This window comes from Polypterus senegalus, chromosome 8 (assembly GCF_016835505.1).
Source record: "Polypterus senegalus isolate Bchr_013 chromosome 8, ASM1683550v1, whole genome shotgun sequence".
Lineage (NCBI taxonomy): Eukaryota > Metazoa > Chordata > Cladistia > Polypteriformes > Polypteridae > Polypterus > Polypterus senegalus.
This window is the reverse complement of record NC_053161.1, coordinates 181,214,438-181,236,061: the sequence shown is the minus strand read 5'-3', so window position 1 is coordinate 181,236,061 and position 21,624 is coordinate 181,214,438. Positions and strand designations below refer to the sequence as shown.

Genomic DNA, 21,624 nt, shown 5'->3' with positions numbered 1-21,624 from the left:
TTGCATTATAGGGCATTCTGATATATTGATTTCTTTCCTCATTTCCTTTGTGTGTAATATTGACATGTTTGTGTGAAATATAGTGGAATACTGGTATCACAACAAAACTAATGGAAGGTTCACTTTTATATTTTTGATGCATTAATGAAAAATTGAATGAGACATTTTAATAATAATTTTAATAAGATTCTAAAAAACTAAGATCCAAATGTATGTGGTATTTTAATTAAAATAATTAGTAATAAAAAGAAAGAAAGAAATATTATTTGGGATACATGTATAGAAACCTTAAGCTTTTTATAAGGGGTTAGAGATGAAGTCCAAGATTATTTTTTGCTGCTAAATAACCTTTGAAATAATTTAAGGGCCTTTGAGTGGGAAGGGATAAAATATTTTACTTCACTGACCTTGTTAATCTTAGATATGGTCCAAATATACTCAAAAATGAACACCTTGTGTAAAAAGAAAAATGTTTTAGGACTTTGTACATTTGAACAATGCTTTATAATTAGATACATGGGAGAGGAAATGTGGAGCCTAATTATTTTTATATATTTAATGTCAAAAAGGAAACGATTAAGAATTTACCCGTCCAGATTGTGGATTTCTTTCTTGACTCTACTTGTTATGCTAACTATGAGATGTTCTCTGGAGGTTGCTGGTATACTTGACGATCATATAAGGGAGGGGTACAATGAACACTAGGACAAATTTATTATAATTGACTGAAGTCTTCTTGATTTTTACACCAACCTCCACGGAGCATGGCTCTTTAACTAATAAATACTCAACCTTCTCTTTGGTTTGTTTGTTCTCTATCCCTGGACGTATTTGTCTTCCCTGTAAGGGAGCTATAAAATTTGGCTTTTATTATATTATATTAATGGGATCAGTTTTAGTTACCCTCTTGCTCCACATCTCCTCTACTTGTAAAAATAAAAACAGCAATATTGACACAAGTGTCAATAAGGGGGGAAGGGTTAGTATAAGTATTGGTATAAGTATGTTTAATTTTGTTTAAATTTTAAATTTTGAAACTATTTTTTAATTATGGAACAAATGTAGATAATTTGAATATTATGTCAATATTATTGGGACCAATTTTGTAATGATTTATTATTGAGTACATTTCCTTTGTAATACATTGATTGACTTTATTTTATAATGACTTGGGACATGTTTTTAATTGAGTGGAAATTGCAACCGCAGCCAAACTGGAAACAGCTATAAAGGAGGACTTGAACATTGTGCTTATCAATTTAAACTTTTACTCTGACTGTTTAAAGACAAACTGACTTAGACAAGCACAGACTGGATTGAAATGACCGTTTGTTTCACTGTTAGCAATATTTTTAATAGGGTACCCCCAACGAAACAGATCTGACATCTTATGACATATTGTTTTTTGGAACCATAAGTAGCTACCAATGAAGAATTAATATGCTGACTATTTAAATGAGCGTTTTAAGTCTTTACATCTGCAGGTGAAAGCTGTTTTTCCTAGTGCACTGTAGATGACAGCATTTGAAGTTGAACCAGAGATTGGGCTGTGATAAAGGTCTGCAGTTAAACTAATCATCTGACTCCAAGGAGAACCCAGCCATACCAGAGAGGGAATCAAATCGTGAATCAGGCCATCGATCAGCTGACTATCATGGATCATGGATACCTGCTGCCAAGAGCTCAACTGTGCTGGTGATGTTTGAGCCCAAAAGATCATCGTGGATTCCGAACCATAAATGACATCTGCCTGCTTTGGTCCACTTCTAGGGTGGTCCTTTTACCTGGGATATTGGACCCCAACACCTGCTTTAATCCTTATCAGAGAAGAAAATTTGTCACACTTTTACTCTGCAGGGCTCAATGTTCTTGCCGGAGCCTACTTTGACTGTCCACTTGTTTGACAAATAGCAACATCTTTTAAATTAAAAGTATTTGAACTATAAAGTTATGAAAGCTATAGAAGGGAAAGCTAATTATATGTAAGCAAAGCAGAATATAGGGACTCCTAAATAATATGTATTTAATGAATGTTTGCAATAATGGGAATACTACATGATTATTATGAATTCATAGTGGTTAAGAATAGATATTTTTAGATAAATGTTTTGATATGCCTTCTGATATTTAGTATGAGATAATAAGTTACCTTTAAGGACCAATGATTTTGTTATCTGTAAAGTTAATCAGAATTGAGTCTAATATAACATAAGGGATCTATTAGAGATTGTTAAGTGATTGTCATTGCAGTGGCATTCCACCATTACTAGTTAGGATCAGTCCAGTTTAGATATTCTAGGTTATTGATTGTAGTATTATAGCAAATAATGTAGAGCTTTACATTTAGGTACATTTATTTAATTGAAAAGAATAATAGTAAGCATATGGGATGACACACATAACTAGTATTTTGGGGATAAGGGACACCTACTATAGGTCAGAACATCCATAACTTTTAGAATAGGATAAAACAGTTTAGGCTAGCATGTTGATGGTGATACAGGTCAAATGATTAACATCATGGCTTGATGAGTATATATGTTATGGAAATCAGTGAAATGAAGTAATAATTTGGCCCATAGGAGATGGAGTGTCTTATACATACAGTGGTGAATGTGTGGTCTGTGAATTAAAAAGCCCAGATGAAGTCTGAAGATCTCTGAAGATATGAATCCTTAATAAGAAGCTTGGGTATAACCCTTGAAATTGAAATTGAAATGAATGTGACCTCAAAAATGACCCAGTGATTTGCATTTTGGAAGGTAGTGCTGACGTCTTCCGAAGGGAGGATTGACACCTACTGTCCACAAAATGGCTGCATTAATGTGATAAAGGTGGCTCAAGGTTGAGACCACAGCTGGGTGTATATTTGGGCAATTTTATGAATGAGTGTGTTAAGATGTGAGCATGGTGAGGTGTGTAAGGACTTTATCTCTGATTATCATTGTGCACAGCGGTGGCAACCTAAAACTGAGAACTTTTGAGTTATTTAAGATAAATATTTATGCCATCTGTATCACCACAATATTATTTATAGTTCTGATTGTACATGAACACAAAACATTAGGTACGTTAAATAGTTATTTCACCATATTTAGGAATTGGGACATACATTATGTGTTTAGTGTAAATCCATCTTAGAAAGGAAAGGTAAAACCAATATAATTAGTATTAGCTTTATTTGAACCTGGGAATCATGGGGGTTCATGTTAGTGAAGCAAAAATTGCTCTTTTAATAGTATTGTTATATATTGAATGGTATTTTGTTGCTTATTACCAGTTTTCTAATTAGTTATTACTAGAGTTGCTGTCAAACAAGTGTGCATCCAATTTCTTGAACCATGGACATTTTCAGTTACAGATTTTAATTCTTTTCTTGATGACAATGTGAATAATGAAATACCAAATCAGAAGAAACTCCTTGGGTGAAGTGCTAGTAACCGCTCCCCAGGGAGGTGGCACTCTACGTTGCGCAAAGTACCTGGGTTGAAGAAAAAATGTAATTTCACTGGAAATATATTTCTCCTAGCAAAGAAGAAGCACTTATTATGGACAATTGTTTTATTACTATTATTTTCTGCTTTATAACGCTATTTTGTGACTTCCATGGATTATATGATATTCCTATGATGTTTAAATTTATCTGCACCTGTGATTGATTATGTATATTTTTGACTGTTAGGGTAGGGCCAGGAAGTCTTTTACTCCTCTTAGTTGATTGATTGGGGAGCTGTTTGGCTCCTGTGCCACCAGTGGAAGGGTATGGGTGTTGAAGATTGAGAAGAACTGTAAGGGGTCCATATTCGGCTCCGAAGAAGAATTGAATCAACATCCCCTACCTTTCTTTTGGAATCAGGTTAGATGTTGAGGTTTGATTAAACCTCAAAAGGGAGGAATGTAGAAGGAAATTTTTTTATTAGCATAAGAAAATAGCAAAATTAATATATACAGCCATAAAAAGTAATTAAAATCTTCTAGAACATTAGATTAAGCATAAATTAGAATATTGAAGCAAATATGATAGGTCTAGCAAATATTTAACTAAAAATCAGTTATATTGCATTATTTTATAGGCTTACATTAAAATTTCCAAAGTAGAACAGTTATTTGATACACCGAGACCAGTTTTGGACAGGATAAGAGTTTGAGAACACCTGTGATTCAAGTCTAGGAAGAGATAACATAGAAAAGAGGCCTCTAAAACTAGCTGGGTTGCTGAATCAGCAGAAAGGCTTTTACTATAGGCAGGGTCACGCTGACTTAATGCATGAAGAGAAAATCTTAGTAAATGCAGGCATTAGCAAAAATATTATAAGAATATATTGGCAATTAACTTTAGTGTAGAAATTAAGACAAATCAAGCATGCCAAGCAATGATTAAATGTAAGCACATACTATACTTCTTTTTAAAGTTTAAGCTTCAGGTCACTATTATAAAAAGATTGGAAGGCTTAAGAGAGGAAAACCCATATATGGAATTGGAGCTTTGGCCAGTTACAGAAAATGAAACAGCATAGAAAGATTACAAATTCCATAAGGGGGCCAGTATTAGGAAAAGTAAGGAGATAATAAGGGGGAGTAAAAAAAAAAAAGGAGTCAGAGAAGAGGTTCGGAGGAAACCATCCACCCAGTCTTAGACCAATCAAAATAAGCCAGACAGACACCAAGAGGAATAATGAACAGTAAACCAGGTGAAGAATGAGCTAATCGAACGCAGTCAAAATGATAAGAAATTGTTATAAATACTTCAATTGTTGTAATTATCAGGGCTCAATCTCATTCAGCTGAATTGGGTTGAGTCCGTGTGGTTCATTTATTGCAATAAAGCCTTAAAACTCTGTCTGTCTATCTCGAGTCCTAATAGCCTTTATTTTTAGGTAAAAAGACTTCTGATGATGAATATTTCGCCACGACACAGGTGACACCAGGACTGGCAACCTTTGTGACACACTGGTGACATTTATACTCACCATTATAATGTTAAAGGGTATCTACTATCAGGACTTACTTATGTTGACTAAGCTAAAATTTGCCAGGTTTTACTGTTAATTTGATCCAATGTGTGTGTTCATATATTGAATTATTATCTCTGTTATGGCTGAAAACATCAAGCAGTCGAAGCCTGCACTCAATGAAGAGCGCTATAAAGAAGAAATACAACTGAATTAAACAGTAGTGTTACACAAATTAATTAATCTTAAATTAAAAGTGCCCAGTATTTGCTGTTTATTGTGAAATCAGCTTATAGTTGGTAGACTGGTCTACCGATTTCATGACATGGAATATTTTAAGCTGAGGACACGCGCAGCACTGACAGAGTGCACACGAGTGGAAACTGATGAAGAAAACAACTGCTGTTTGAAAATATCTTAAAGTATCTGAAATGAGATAGAAATGTCTGTAAAGTTTAAAATGAAAAAGTTAGTTGTGGTGTATATAAAGCAAAGACATTTGTTGTAATTAATCTGATGAGAAATGTTTAGGTACAACACTTGGCGAAGTGCATCGACTTTCAGCAATGCAGTGAAAGCAAGAAAACCTCTAAGGAAATAAGTGTGTCTTAGCTGTCAATAATGGCACTGTTTGAAAAGAACCAGGCATATGATCAGGGCAGGACAAAAAAAATCAGAGTATCCCTCAAAATTAATTGCAATTTATTATTTTAGATACACCACCATTTTCTATAGTAGAAATTTAAGGGTTCCGTTATTTAATTCTTCACTTGGGTACACGATATACTTTTCCTTTTCAGACGTAGCATTATCAGGATAAACACTTTCATGACATTTCATATACAATGACATGCACATGCGTGGGGACCCCCCTGATGAAAATAACTGTTACTGTGAATTGTTACGTCAATATTCATGCCATAAAGTTAAAGATAAAACATTCTTTTCTGCATTTTAAACAAGATTTGTGTCTTATTTTTGATTTGTAGCATGAAAAAAGGAGTACCCCAGAAATGTCTGTTCACCCCAAGAGAACGGAGGTCTCAGATATCTACCCCCAAAGACGTCACCCCCCACGAGACGTCAGACCCTAATTAGCTTCTTAAGGCTTTGGCTTGTTTACAATCATTAGGAATGGCCAGGTGATGCAAAATTCAAAGCTGTGTAAATTCTCAGACTCCTCACATCTTGTCCCAGCAATCAGCAGCCATGGCCTCCTCTAAGCAGCTGTCTAACACTGAGGAATATTTATAGTCACAAAGCAGGAAAAGACTATAGAAGATGACAAAGAGTTTTCAAGTAGCCACTGCCTCTGTTGGTAATGTTATTAAGAAATGGCAGTTAACAGCAATGGTGGAAATCAAGTTGAGGTCAGGAAGACCAAAATAACTTTCCAAGACAACTGCTCATAGCATTGCTAGAATGGGAAATCTAAACCCCTGTGTTTCCTGGTGGTCTTTTGTAGTCACACTTTGGAGTGGTGATGCACTGTTCTACTGTGCAGCAAAACCACCAGAAATATGACCTCCAAGGAAGAGCCATAAACAAGCCTGATGCATTTTGGAACCAAACCATGTGAACTGATGAAGTCAAAAAATAACTTTTTGGCCAAATGTGCAAACGTGTGTTTGCAGGAAAAAGGACACAGAATTCTATGACAAGAAAACGTCTCTGACTGTTAAGGATGGGAGAAGATCAATCACTAATGACGTTTCAGGCTTGTGTTCAAGCCAGGAGCACGGGGAACTGTTCACTAGTAGAGGGAAGAATGGATAAAATTAAATATTAGAAACCTCTGAAGCAGACCTCCCACCACCTATAAAAGCTAAAAATGAAAAAAAGAGTATGGCTTCTACAAAAGAACTGCACCCCAGAATTCACAATGGACTCCTCAAGAGGCCCAAGCTTAAGGTTTTGTCATGGTTTTCTCAGTTCATTGATCTGAACATTAACGACAAACTGTGGTGTGACAGACTGTCTGGGCCCATTTCCAGCAGTGATGCCTTCAGCACAGAAAGACAGGAGGAGAGGCCTTATTCTGGATACTGTCTCCCCCAGACCGATAGAGGGCAGCCCCCTTGGCTTGCAACAGGGCCACAGTTTTGGAGCATGGAAGCTCAACCTTGCTGTGGAAGATAGATAGAGATAGAGAGATAGATACTTTATTAATATAGATACTTTATTAATCCCAAGGGGAAATTCACATAATCCAGCAGCAGTATACTGATACAAAGAAACAATATTAAATTAAATAGTAATAAAAATGAAAAAAATTAAAATTAAATTAATGTTAGCATTTACTCCCCCGGGTGGAATTGAAGAGTTGCATGGTGTGGGGGAGGAACGATCTCCTCAGTCTGTCAGTGGAGCAGGAGGCGCCAGGATGTTTACTGGGCCCGGTTTAGCAGAACTTCGCCACACCAGGAGGTGCTGCAGGAAGAAGGTTACTGGACGCCTGGGGCCTCATGTATAAAAAATGTTGCATACTCCCATTTCCACACTCACATCGTAATGTATAAAAACTAAACTTGGTGTAAAGCCATGCACATTTTCACGCCAGCTAAATCCTTGGCGTACGTAAGTTCCCCGGTTGGATTTGCAAACTGGCAGCACCCAGCGTCAATGTAGTGCTTTTTTTCCCAGTGTTTTTTAGATCCACATCCCTGTCGCAGCTTTATCAGATACACAGAAATTAACCACATATTGTTAATTTATTTAAGGCATCTGATTGTAATTAACCTGTAACAATATAATGGTTCACGGATTGGCCAAACTGTTCCAAATACCATAGTAGCCTTAGCGTTGTTACTCTCAAGTAATCATCCCACTGCATCTTATTGTGGAATCACAGCTATACAGCAGCTGATCGGAAAGAGAATTATTGGGATACAGCATCAAGCACATGCAGTCTATTTGAACTGCTCTCATACGGCAAACGCTTCAGAGCCTTTCCTGTAGGGACATGGCAGTTCAAAAACAGTTTCATCCCAAGAACTCTAAACTCACTCAATCAGTTCAAGTGCTTCTTTTAGAACTGTTTGTACTTATAAGTACAATCACCTCACTGTAAACTTAGTTATAATATTGCACAACTTGAGTCACTTTATAAAGCGCGTATGTACATATGATGACAATATCATTTCTAAGATGAAATGCAGCAAAATATGTTTATTACATTATACAACTATGAAGAGGATGAAGAATGGAAAAGGCGTTGGTCTAGATGACATACATGTGGAAGCATGGAGGTGTTTAGGAGAGATGGAAGTGGAGTTTTTAACCAGATTGTTTAATGGAATCTTAGAAAATGAGGATGCCTGAGGAGTGGAGAAGAAGTGTACTGGTGCAGATAGTTAAGGATAAAGGGATGTGCAGGACTGTAGTAACTACAGGGGGATAAATTGATGAGCCAACAGCGTGAAGTTATGTGAAAGAGCAGTGGAAGCTAGGTTAAGAAGTGAGGTGATGATTAGTGAGCAGCAGGATGGTTTTATGCCAAGAAAGAGCACCATAGATGCGATGTTTGCGTGGAGGGTGTTGATGGCGAAGTTTACAGAAGGCCAGAAGGAGTTGCATTGTGTCTTTGTGGACCTGGATAAAGCATATGCCAGGGTGCATCGAGAGGAGCTGTGGAATTGTATGAGGAAGTCGGGAGTGGCAGAAAGGTACTTAAGAGTTGTACAGGAAATGTACGAGGGAAGTGTGACAGTGGTGAGGTCTGCGGTAGGAGTGACAGATGCATTCAAAATGGAGGTGGGATTACATAAGGGATCGGCTCGGAGCCCTCTTTTATTTGCAATGGTGATGGACAGGGTGGCTGACGAGATTAGACAGGAGTCCCTGTGGACTATGATGTTTACTGATGACACTGTAATCTGTAGCAATAGTAGGGAGTAGGTTGAGGAGATCCTGTAGAGTTGGAGATATGCTCTGGAGAGGAGAGGAATGAAGGTCAGTAGGAACAAGATAGAATACATGTATGTGAATGAGAGGGAGGTCAGTGTAATGGAGAGGATGCAGGGAGTAGAGCTGGCGAAGGTGGAGGAGTTTAAATACTTGGGATCAACAATACGGAGTTAGTGAGATTGTGGAAGAGAGGTGAGAAAGAGAGTTTAGGTAGGGTGGAGTGGTTGTACAGAGAAGAGTGTCAAGAGTGCCTTGTGTCAGCAGGAGTGAAAGGGAAGGTCTACAGGATGGTAGTGAGACCAGCTAAGTTATATGGGTTCGAGATGGAGGCACTGACCAGAAAGCAAGAGACAGAGCTGGAGGTGGCAGAATTAAAGATGCTAAGAATTATATTGGATTTGATGAGGATGGACAGGATTAGAAATGAGGGTATTAGAGGGACAGCTCAAGTTGGACAGTTGGGAAACAAAGTCAGACAGGTGAGATTGCGCTGGTTTGGACATGTGCAGAGGAGAGATGTGGAGTATATTGGGAGAAGGATGTTAAGGATAGAGCTAAGGAAGGTTTATGGATGTGTTGAGAGAGGACATGCAGGTGATGGGTGTAAGAGAGGAAGATACAGAAGACAGAAAGATATGGAAGAGGATGATCCACTGTGGAGACCCCTAACGGGAGAAGCCGAAAGAAGAAGACACTATACAGATAAAATTTTAACATCATTTAAATAATCTATATTGTTAATAATTTAATATGTGAGGACACGGTGTTGCAGCACTAGCGATGTTCCTGCCTCCTGCTGTATTCTTGCTGGGATTGGCGTGACCCTAGATGAATAGAATAATTAAACATGTACTACAAAAATATTTCAATGTTCCTTAAAATTTTTGAAGAATCGGCATTCAAAGCTTACCGATGGCTTGACATCAATTACAGAGCTGATTGTGTGGCGATTGGTGACTTGAAGAAAGCAAAAGGAGGACAGGAATTGAGGGTTAGTACGTTCTAAAGAGACAGTACTGCTTTAATAAATTATTTCATCGAAGGTCACGCACGGCAAAGTAAGTATCTTGATGGAGGCAGGAACAATCTCTGGATGCAGCACCAGTTTATCACTATCACTGAGCCACCGTGTTCCCATGTTTAATAACGTACTTTAATTCCTATCATCATGAAAATTATATAAATTATACATCTCAGTATTTTAATTATTCAGAGAGCTGTAATATCATGAATGTACTGGGTTCTGTCCTGTTGAAGGAAGAGAAAGCCCGTTTAAGAAGCACATAGTGATTCACATACAGTGGGTACGGAAAGTATTCAGACCCCCTTCAATTTTTCACTCTTTGTTATATTGCAGCCATTTGCTAAAATCATTTAAATTAATTTTTTTCCTCATTAAATGTACACACAGCACCCCATATTGACAGACAAAAAATAATTTTTGAAATTGTTGCAGATTTATTAAAAAAGAAAAACTGAAATATCGCATGGTCCTAACTATTCAGACCCTTTGCTCAGTATTTAGTAGAAGCACCCTTTTGAGCTAATACAGCCATGAGTCTTCTTGGGAAAGATGCAACAAGTTTTTCACACCTGGATTTGTCCAGTTCTGTCAGGATGGATGGTAAACGTTGGTGGACAGTCATTTTTAGGTCTCTCCAGAGATGCTCAATTGGGTTTAAGTCAGGGCTCTGGCTGGGCCATTCAAGAACAGTCACAGAGTTGTTGTGAAGCCACTCCATTATTTTAGCTGTGTGCTTAGGGTCACTGTCTTGTTGGAAGGTAAACCTTCGGCCCAGTCTGAGGTCCTTAGCACTCTGTAGAAGGTTTTTGTCCTACAATATCCCTGTACTTGGCCGCATTCATCTTTCCCTCGATTGCAACCAGTCGTCCTGTCCCTGCAGCTGAAAAACACCCCCACAGCATGATGCTGCCACCGCCATGCTTCCCTGTGGGGACTGTATTGGACAAGTGATGAGCAGTCCCTGGTTGTCTCCACACACTGAGGAGAGGCAAGACGCATGAAAGCTCGCATGGAGTTTGCTAAAAGACACCTGAAGGACACTCAGATGGTGAGAAATAAGATTCTCTGGTCTGATGAGACCAAGATAGAACTTTTTGGCTTTAATTCTAAGCGGTATGTGTGGAGACAACCAGGCATTGCTCATCACTTGTCCAATACAGTCCCCAAAGTGAAGCATGGTGGTGGCAGCATCATGTTGTGGGGGTGTTTTTCAGCTGCAGGGACAGGACGACTGGTTGCAATCGAGGGAAAGATGAATGTATTAGCTCAAAAGGGTGCTTCTATTAAATACTGAGCAAAGGGTCTGAATACTTAGGACCATGTGATATTTCAGTTTTTCTTTAATAAATCTGCAACAATTTCTAAAATTCTTTTTTGTGGCTTTCAATATGGGGTGCTGTGTGTACATTAATGAGGAAAAAAAATAATTTAAATAATTCTAGCAAATGGCTGCAATATAACAAAGAGTGAAAAACTGAAGTGGGTCTGAATACTTTCCGTTCCCACTGTACATAGAACAACACATACAAAACAAAGCATTTAACATACTACTTTAGTTACGGTGGGATTTTGAGAAACTAGTAAATTAAATAATTTAAAGATGAAATTTATGATGTTCTACTTTAATGGCAAAATAAACTAAAGAATTTTGAGATTGAAGTTGACATTTCGTTCTTTTTTCCCCACTTTGTGCCTTTTTTTTTTTCTCTGTACCCTAATAAGCTTTCATATGACACTCAGACGGTGGGCTACAACTCACCTTTTCATGGCAACTTTGATATCGGACAATTTCTTTTTTATTTCGGGCTCTGTGTGATTTGTGAACTTGAGCTTTTGAGTTTCTCTAAAACGCTATGTCACTTGGTCAACTTCCTTTTGTTGTCCATACCACTGTTTAAACCAACAAATAGTACGTTTTTTCCTTTGCCTCCAATTGGTATTTGCTTAAATTCTTCTGTTTTCACCCATGCTTTTGCCATCGTCTTTTCACAGATCAGTGAGCTTAAGGGCTATTTATATTGATTTGCATATTGAAAGAGGCACAACTCTAGGAGGAGTTGGGGAGTGGTGGCAGTCTCGTGCATTACTTTCTACGCTGACCGGGATTTATGGAGCTGAAGTCATGGAAGTTGGAGTACGCACAGATTCAAGCATCTGGATTTTTCTGTGCGTAAGCACATTTCGGCTTTTGTGCTTACGTCATGTTATAGTGTGAATTCTACACACGGTGTTATGCATGAGGCCCCAGGTCAACTTTTACTTACTTAGCTGGTCACAGTAACAGAAATTTTGCCCAGGGTGCCTGAACTTTTATATGCCACTGTGCAAGTTTTGCTGTTAGGAAATTAAATCTCTACATGTTGTGTGAATGGATCAAGATAAGTGAGAGGGCCATTTCATGGATTGTTTAGACTCACCCAGTCATGAGCACAAATCTCCACATAACATCACTGGGAGGACCACTGAGGCAGACCAGTCATGCCAACCTGAGGAGTGGTAAAACTGCACAGGCAACACAAAGTTACAACAGAACAGCAACAGAAAGCATACCCCCGGTACACAGACAGACAGACACCAGAATGTCCAAAACACACTTCTTTATTTTTCCTTTAAGCACCACAATGTCTTCATCCCCAACTCTCTTCCTCTGTCTCTTTCTCTTTTCACCTCCACTCCCCTCATCACAAGCTCTGTCTCCTTCCTCCCAACTCCGGCTCGTCTACTGGATGGAGGTGGCTCCTTTAAAACTGACCCGGATGAGCTCCAGGTGCTCCTCCTGACAACACTTTCTGGTGTGGTGGAAGTGTCAAGAGAGCCCCTGGAAGCACTCCGAGTGCCCCTTGGAATTCTTCTGGTAGCACTTCCTGGTGTGGCAGAAGTGCTGCCATCCAGGACTTCATAACTGTCTTGGCGCCCCTTGGCAGTGGCCACATCCTCCGGTAGGGATGAGTGTCCCAGCTCCGGTCCAGTGGCCCATAAGCAGACCCGGACAGCTGCCCCCTCGTGGCCCAGGGGAGGCATCGTCCCTGTCGGGGACCGTCCAAGCATCCAGGCTGTGTAGGGAACACAGCCATCTGGGACAATATAACACAATAAAATGTGTCGCACCCATGCCCGGGTGTAATATCCAATGAACAAAGGCAACAAGACAGACAAAACAAGACGGATGTAAGGCCTAACATATCTAGTGAACAGAGAGTCCAAAATGCACAATGTGATCAAAACACAAGGACTTAACATTTCACCATCGTCCACAATTTACTAAATGAACACTTCACCGTGCTAGTATTTTAAAATAAGAGACTAGAAGTTATAAAAGAGACAAATTAATTTATGGCATTTTTTTTTCTATAAAACTATGACAAATGCTGCGTTGCTCGTTACAAATAAACACAATTTCAATAACAATCAAAATATTGGTCACCAAGGCCTGTTAAGACAGAAGATTTAATAAGGAGGCAGAAAGTCAGCTGTACCCCTCACCCTGTAATCCTGAATGAATGGCTGAAGCGCAGCTCATACCAGTTATCAGCTCAGTAATTCATGTAAACACAAAGGTGTAAATCAGAATTTTCTGCAGCTTTTCAGAGTGTCCTTCAAACAAATCAACACCCAAATTGACTTTCATCTTAGGCTTATAACTGAGGACTGAACCTGCCTGTTTGTGATGGAAAAAATAACGAGGCTATAAGTAGGCCCTAGATCTGCAACTAGAAGGGGCTTTAATTCAATCACCAGGGGCTACACCCTCCTTTAAAATGTAGCTGCATTCACCTCCTCTGTCTCTTTTGGTGGATGAAGACTGAGGATATGTTCTCTCTAGGGAGCCAAAATGCAGACAATGTTTTCTCTGTGTGGGCTGAAAGCTGACAATTTTGCTCCCTTTTAGGGAGAAGCCATCCACACTGTGCAGAGCAAACAGTTCACAAACTGAAAGACAGAATCACAGCACACCATGAACAAAGGAACAGATATCAAAGACAAAGAGTGAACTCTGAAGAGAGAAAAGGACCATTTGAACCTGGAACAACAGCAGCAACAACTCCACATAACATCAAATATCATCTTTAAGGCCCTGGTGTGATAAAACAGATTATCTGAGCCAAGACAAATTAGAACTCTAAACAGCAAGTAAAGAAGCAATCTCTGTGATATGCTTGTAAGTCTCATCTGTCTGCGTCCTTTCTTCACTGTCAACAAATAATCAGTTATCAATTTTAAATAATCCTTCTGTTCATCAACATATTGTATTATTCTGTTTCCTAAATTAAGTACATGAGTTGCCTTGATGTACTGTGAGTCTAATGGCCAGAGACTCCCTTCTCATACAAAGTAGTAAATTAAACAAAGAGAGAGAGCCTTGCAAAGTTACTTTCCTTTGTGTAAACAGAAATTGGAAATTTTACAAACAAAATGTCTGAGAACCGGCAAGTCATCCCAATCTACTAATCTGATACACCTAGTTTCTTTACAATACAAATTTTGTATAGCCCAAAATCACACAAGAAGTGCCGCAATGGACTTTAACAGGCCCTGCCTCTTGACAGCCCCCGAGCCTTGACTCTCTAAGAAGACAGGGGAAACACTCACAAAAAAACCTTGAAAGGAAAATGGGAGAAACCTTGGGAAAGGTAGTTCAAAGAGAGAACCCTTTCCAGGTAGGTTGGGCGTGCAGTGGGTGTCAAAAAGATACAATACAATACACAGAACAGAACAAATTCTCAATACAGTATTAAAATAAAAATTTTAGAAGTACAGAGCAGAATTTAACAGTAGATCAACAACATTTATATAGCACATTTTCATACAGAGAGTAGCTCATAGTGCTTTACATAATGAAGATAAGAAAAATAAAAAGACAAAATAAGAAATTAAAAAAAGACAACATTAATTAACATAGAATAAGAGTAAGGTCCAATAGCCAGGGTGGACAGAAAAAACAAAAAATGATGATATCATATAAGAAGATTTGGATATATTTAGAGGCCTAGAGACCTCATCCATTAAGCTGCCTCCCACATTTGGCCATTCCATGGCTGAAACAGCGCTGGGCTAGCCAATCCGATGAAATGACCCCTCCTTCCCATGATTCCTGCGATCCTCCATCTTTAAAACAACATCAACTCGAGTTTTGAAGGTCTCTAAAGTCCTTCTCTCCACACTATCTGGTGATTTATTCCACATGTCTGTTTCTTTCTGTGACGAAAAACTCTTTGATGTTTATGTAAAACTTTCCCATAACTTTCCAACTGTGTCCTCCTGTTCTTGTTGAACTCTTTTTAAATTATCAGCCAAGTAGAGCTCGACTGCTTTAATTACCTTCATGATTTTAAATACTTCAGTCATGCCTCCTCTTAATCTTCATTTGCTTAAACTGAAAAGTTTGAACTCTTTTAAACTTTTCAGATAACTGTAGTAAAGAGGGTCCACAGCGCACGACAAAAAATACCACTTTTTAAAATAAATTATTGCCGCACTCGCGACTTACAAAGGGAGCATGGAATGTGTGGCCGGAGCAGTTCCCGTGTCATTCGTGATGCAGACAGTCCTCACTTAAGTGCACAGATGAAGTGACAAGTCGTCTGCATCCGTAATTGATGCCAGGAGCTGCCAATTGCCAAATCTGATCCATGTCTCCGTGATAAATAGAAGAGTGAGGTGGCTAGAAAGGGAAGGAAAAAAAAGACAAAGGTTGAGAAGGAGAGAAGGCAGGAAGTAGGGAGGAGAAAGCTGGTGCATGAATGAGTGAAGGTGCTCGTAGTAGAGAACACCTGCAGCGGAGCAGTGAGCCTGGGTGATTGGCCAACACCCCGGAAGCAGGCGGTAGTGGTCACTCCCGCTGAGCATTATTGTGGAGCTGGTGTGACCATAAGGACGATGGCTCGCTGCATAAGGCCAGAAAGGCAGTGGGAGTCGGGACTTGGGATGTAACAGCCCAAGCGTGAGCGCCATGGTCGCGGAGAAGCCAGAGTCACAGTCAGGTGAAGCCCACCGAAGACAGGGATCGGTGAGGACAACAGACCAGCAAGAGAAAACAGAAAGAAGGTCAGCTGCAAGTAGGGTGGTTCCCCTGGTACATAGCCTGGACAGGAGAAACAGGGGAGTCACAAGTAGAAAGGTAGTGTTTTAACCTCATATTTAAACGATTTAGGTAATCTTTTAACCTCCACAATTCACAGCGTTTTATTGGATTATTTATTTGAAGATCTTTGAGAGACGCTGTATTTATTTTCTTTGAACACTGTTTTGATTTTGGATTGTTGTTTTAATAAAAGCACTTTGCACTTTTTGCACCATCCCCTTGTTACATTGTTGTGCCTCATTCTCCAGCTCCTCGGTGACATTACCGAAGGTGTAAGGTTCAAGAGCTCCAAAAATGCAGATGGGAGCATGGAGCAGAACCTGCATTGGCACAATAACTCGTACCTCGACATCCCTAGAATTAGCCTAGTCACTCTTCACTGGACTTGTCTACCTCTGCTAGGTCTGTTTTGTAGCCTAGATACAAAAACTGCACACAGTACTCCAGATGAGGCCTGCGGTGTTTTATAAAGCCTCTGCATAACCTCCTGTGACTTGTACTCCACACATCAGGGCGCTAAATAATTTGACATTCTCTTAGCCTTCTTAATGACTTCTGAACTCTCTAGGAGTCGGTGGTGATGACTTCACTACAACTCAGAACTCTTTATCATAAGGCCTTCCATTGTGTATACAAACCATACATTTTTATTCACTACATGTAAAACTTTGCATTTACTTAAATTAATTTTCATCTTCAACAAATCTGCCCAAGCCTGTGTACTGTCCAAATCCCTCTATTATGATGAATCAACAGATTCTCAATTATCAGCCAAATCCACCTACCTTGGCATCATCTGAAAACTTAACCACCTTGTTATTTTTATTCCCATCCAAATCATTTATATTATTATGATACTCGATATCCAGAGGCTGTTCCTTTGCACTCAGCCACGTCTTAAGCTATCTCACGGGAAATTGTTGAGGTCTTTGAGCATGTAGGCATCCCTAAAGAAGTCCTTACAGACCAAGAGAGGCCTTTCACGTCAGAAAACATTTAGGGAAATGGCCAAGTTACTTAAAATAAAGCATTTAAAGTCTGCGGTGCATCATCCACAAACTGATGGTCTAGTAGAGAGATTTAATCAAACTCTCAAACAAATGCTCCACAAGGTGGTCAGCAGGGACAGGGTTCTCTCCTTTTGAAATGTTATAAGGACGACAACCTCGGGTAATATTGGATATTTTAAAAGAAGGATGGGAAGAAGAGGCTCTTCCCTCTACCAAAATATTAGAATATATTGCACAGTTATGCGATAGATTTGGGAAAATTCGACCAATATTAAAAAGCCACTGTCACAAAGATGAGTCACAGACATCAAACGTTTGGGAAAACCACCCATATATTGTTTCCCGGCTGCAAAATTGAAATAAACTGAAAAGAGATGTTCAGAGGTTTGAGTCCAAAATAGTTCAGATATTATGGAGGCAAGATAGCAGCTTTAAAGGCCGGTAAGGGAAATGACGTCATCAGACCTGGAACAGGAAGTGACATTGTTGGGATGGAAGTGACGTCATCATTGGTGTCAGAACCCTGCTTTCCATGCAGTCAGCACACCCTGCCGCCCCCTGGTCTGGCGTGGTATTTCTATCATTTAGACCATTCAGCTGTCTCCCAATCACACGTGTGTGACAATATATTTATATAGCAGTGGCCCTAACACTGGCCCTTGTAGGGCACTACTCTTACAACCACCCAGTTCGGATAGGGTTCCTTGCACCAGAACCCTCTGCTTCCTGTGTTTAACCAATACTGCACACCACACCCTGAACTTTCCCACGTGTCACTCAATCTTTTCCTTAATAATTCCTTTTATTTATTTTCCTGTGATGCAAGTTAAGCTTACTGACCTGTTGATACTTCAGTTTTCCCAATTACCCATTCTATATAATGGGATTACATTTTCCAGTTCATAAAAATTGTCTCAGTGTACAGCGACTACTAAAAAATATCCATCAAATGATTATATATAAATTCACTAAACTTCTTAAACATTTGAGGATACATAGCATCTGGTCTTGGAGATTTGTTTGATTTCAACCAATTCAATCTTAGCAGCACTTCTCTCTCTACAATTTCCAAATCCCTCAGTAATTCCTTAGTAGTCCCTGTTACACCTGAGAGGTTATCCACTTTTTCAGACATGAAATCTTCAGAAAATGGAAAGTTTAGAGCATTTTATATTTCACTATCTGTGTATTGTAATTCCCCTTTATTGTTCATGTGGCAGTTCACTTCCTCCTTGACTGTTATTTTACTCCTAAAATACTGAAATAATGTCTTTGGCTGAAATATTTCTTTTTAACTGTCTTTTAGAGACCTCATATCTTTCCAAATCGTTGCTCTCAAATGCACTATTGTTAGCATTGGGGTTATTCATCTTAAATGACTTATTCAGTTGTTCTATTTTTTTTTTCCTTTGCAGCATCTTTACCTCCTTATTTACTCACTCCAGAGATTTTATTAATTGCTTTGAATCCATCCTGCATCATATGTAAAATGCTTGACTTCTTTCTGCTAACAAATCAGTTACTTTTGCCTGTTTACTGCTATGACACAGACTTGTCGGCTACTACAAAAGCTTTCTCCACCCTGTGCCCCACAAACCCAAAAGTTGGAGTAAGACTGGAGTTACATCTGCTGTTATGAAAAAAACACCCTTGTAAATAGAAAAAAAAATGTTAAACTATTAAACTGCTTCTCTGCTCCTTAATAGCTACCAAAAAAACCCAAAGTGTTTAGGAGCAAAAGTCATATTTAATGCACACTCGCATAGAAGGAGCACAGACTAGCACAGAACACACAGCCTTTGTCACTTTATGATTTAAGAATGATGTCAGCATGTCAGTTTAAGTTGTTTCTCCAATCCGGGCTTAAATGTGTAATCCAAAGGTTTGACGTTTCATCCAAATACTTCTTTAAGGATGTCACAAGAACCTTAGAAGAACTGAAGAGATGTGTAAAACTGGCAAATGTGATAAAATAATTTTAGAAGACCAGGGTGTCTGTCAATGCATAGAAAGCCATACTGTGTACAAAAATGGAGGAAACCTACTACTGAAATGGGGAACCCACAAAGATCACAGCATGAAAGCAGAGGTGAATAAGAACCCACACAGGCAGAGCAAAGGGCCTGCAGAAAACTAAAGGAATTGAGAAAGTCTCTGTTCATGTATTCTTATGGAGAAAAGTGTAAGAATGTAGTTTACAGAAAGGCAACAACAAGGAAATCAACGCAACCTAGCAAAACCGTCAAAGCACATCTGAAAACTTGTAAAAGATCATCATGATGTTCCAGAACAGACAATGTTCTATGAATGAATGAGACAAAAGTTGAAGTCTTTGGTCAAAACATGCAACACCATGTTTGGAGGCAATACAAAAGTGGACATTGATACTAAAGACTCAAGGTGAATGGAGCATCATGGTTTGGCCTGCATGTTTCTTCATGGGCTGTAACACTTGACATAATCAACGGTCACTGAATTTAAAACATTATCAAGAAATCTGACCGAAAAATATCAGGACAGTAGAAGCTGAACAAAAGTTGAGTGATGACACAGGACAATGAGCCCAAACACAGGAAGAAATCAAAAACAGAAAGGGTTAAATATACAGTAACTCGTGTTATGGAATGGCCAATACGAGACACGAGATGCTGTGGCCTGACCTAAAGAGAACCGATTAGAAAAGGGCTCTCTGGGATGAAGGACTTGAAAAGGTTTGGAATGAAGGAATGGGCTAAAACTCATTGCTGATCAGTAGCTACAAAAGGTTTTGTTTAGGTCATTACTGTTAAAGAAGGGTCAACCAGTCTGTAAAGATAAGAGGGTCATGGAGTGCACTGTGAACATTTAAACAATGTGTTCAGGACTGACAAGAAGCCGTCCAATTGTTTGTGTGTGTTATTACAGTAGTTTAGGACAACGGAGGCCGTCTGTAATCAGAGCTTAGTTGAAGATCTGACCACATTGTTAAGAGGAATTAATATGGATACGCAGGAAATTCCAGAGGGATCAATACCTTTGTCTTGCTCTTGGACATTTGTATAGCACTCTTTATCAAGGATAGGCGGAGGACTTTTACATGAAGTCACTATAATGGAAAAATAGCAAATTGCTAAACCTTACATAACAATAGATAAAATCTCAAACTAAATTTAAACACAGAATAAATTATCTTCACTCTAATTCTATGTTTCTCATAAAAATCACAAGACCCAACTTTTCAAGCTCAAAAACCCCAACCCTAAATCTTACACATTTTTATTTTGCACTTACTTTTTCCAGACTTCTTTGAAGGTGGTCGCTTATTTTTCTGAGCTCTAACAGATGTAGTTTCATCAGCCCTCTTTGGTTCAGACTCTAATGATTCAGACTTCACATTGATAGAAGGCTCTGGAGATGAACAGTGTCTGCTATTAGAAGAGTCTAACCTGGTCACCACTCCATCTTGACACCCATCATGACGGTTGTCTTCTTCTACACTGTCCATATTTGTATGGTTATGTGTCTCAATACTGACAGATTTCTCTTCAGGTTCTTCTTTAATGCCCACTGGCTGCAGTTCACTGTCCTCCTCCTTGATGTTCAGACTTTCCTGTTTAAGGCAGATGGACTCCCACTCACAGTCCTCCTCCTTAATATTTGCAGTTTTCTCCATGATATTTGCGTCCACATCACAGGTGTCCTGTTTCACATCCATTGAGATGTTCCAGCAAACAGCAGCTTTTTCTTTTTCTCTGAAAAGAATAGGAATTAACTTAATTAAAACTTTGTCTGATGTCTAAATACACTTGAATACCATTTTAGAACAGGCTCTTTGTTATGGTTTATGTAAAGTTAGACAGTTTGTAACATGATGACAGTAACTCATTGCTCTTCGTTTCAGATTATCAGATATGAAACAATCTTGGGAGTGTAGTGAAGGTCCAACAGACTCTGAAACAAGAAGACCATCTTACACAGTTGTGGGTCAGCAGTATTCACTACTTGAATGAAACATACAGTGCTGCTGGGGTCCCAGAATTGTCTTATCTGTTTACATTAACAATAAATTTTACTTAATAAGCGCCTTTCTTAGCACTCAAGGTCACCTTACAAAAAAGATAAACAACATTAGTAAAATTAAAACAAGAGAATGATAAAATCAAAAATCAATGATTAGCAAACAAAGAAAGATAACTGGCAGTAAGTAACAGTGCAAAATTCGCCATTGGTATGTCAGTTTGAAAAGATAAGTTTTGAGGGTAGTTTTAAAATGTGTTATTAAATCGAGCCAACGTACATGAGAGGGAAGAGAATTCCCAAGTTGAGGAGCACTATGAGAGACGTTCGAGCTCCCAGAGCACCGAGTCTGACGTGTGGTACAGAAAGTTGAGCTGCAGATGAGTAACTGAGACAGCGAGAGGAGTGCAAGTCTATAGGAGATCAGTGAGGTTGTGGAGATCTTTAAATGTTAAGAGCGGTGTTTACTATTGTATTCTGTAGTTAACAGGGAGCCAGCGAAGTTGAGAGAGAAGAGGTGTAATATGTTCAGTGGATTTAGAACATCAGGTTATTATCCTGGCAGCAGAATTTTGAACAAGTTGTAAACGATGGATACGTTTTTGTGGGATGCCAGATAGAATAGCATTACAGTAATCTATACGTGAGGTGACT

At 38.9% G+C, this 21,624-nt stretch overlaps 1 protein-coding gene across 1 annotated transcript in view; it reads right to left on the bottom strand.

Moving 5' to 3' along the window:
• Window positions 1-21,624, bottom strand: part of LOC120533524 (gastrula zinc finger protein XlCGF52.1-like) — a 59,227-nt gene that overhangs the window by 15,972 nt on the left and 21,631 nt on the right. Inside the window, exon 2 of the mRNA XM_039760450.1 lies at window positions 20,245-20,705. Within this exon, the coding sequence (XP_039616384.1) occupies window positions 20,245-20,668 (424 nt within the window). The 5' untranslated portion in view covers window positions 20,669-20,705. The remainder of the gene's footprint in view (window positions 1-20,244; window positions 20,706-21,624) is intronic.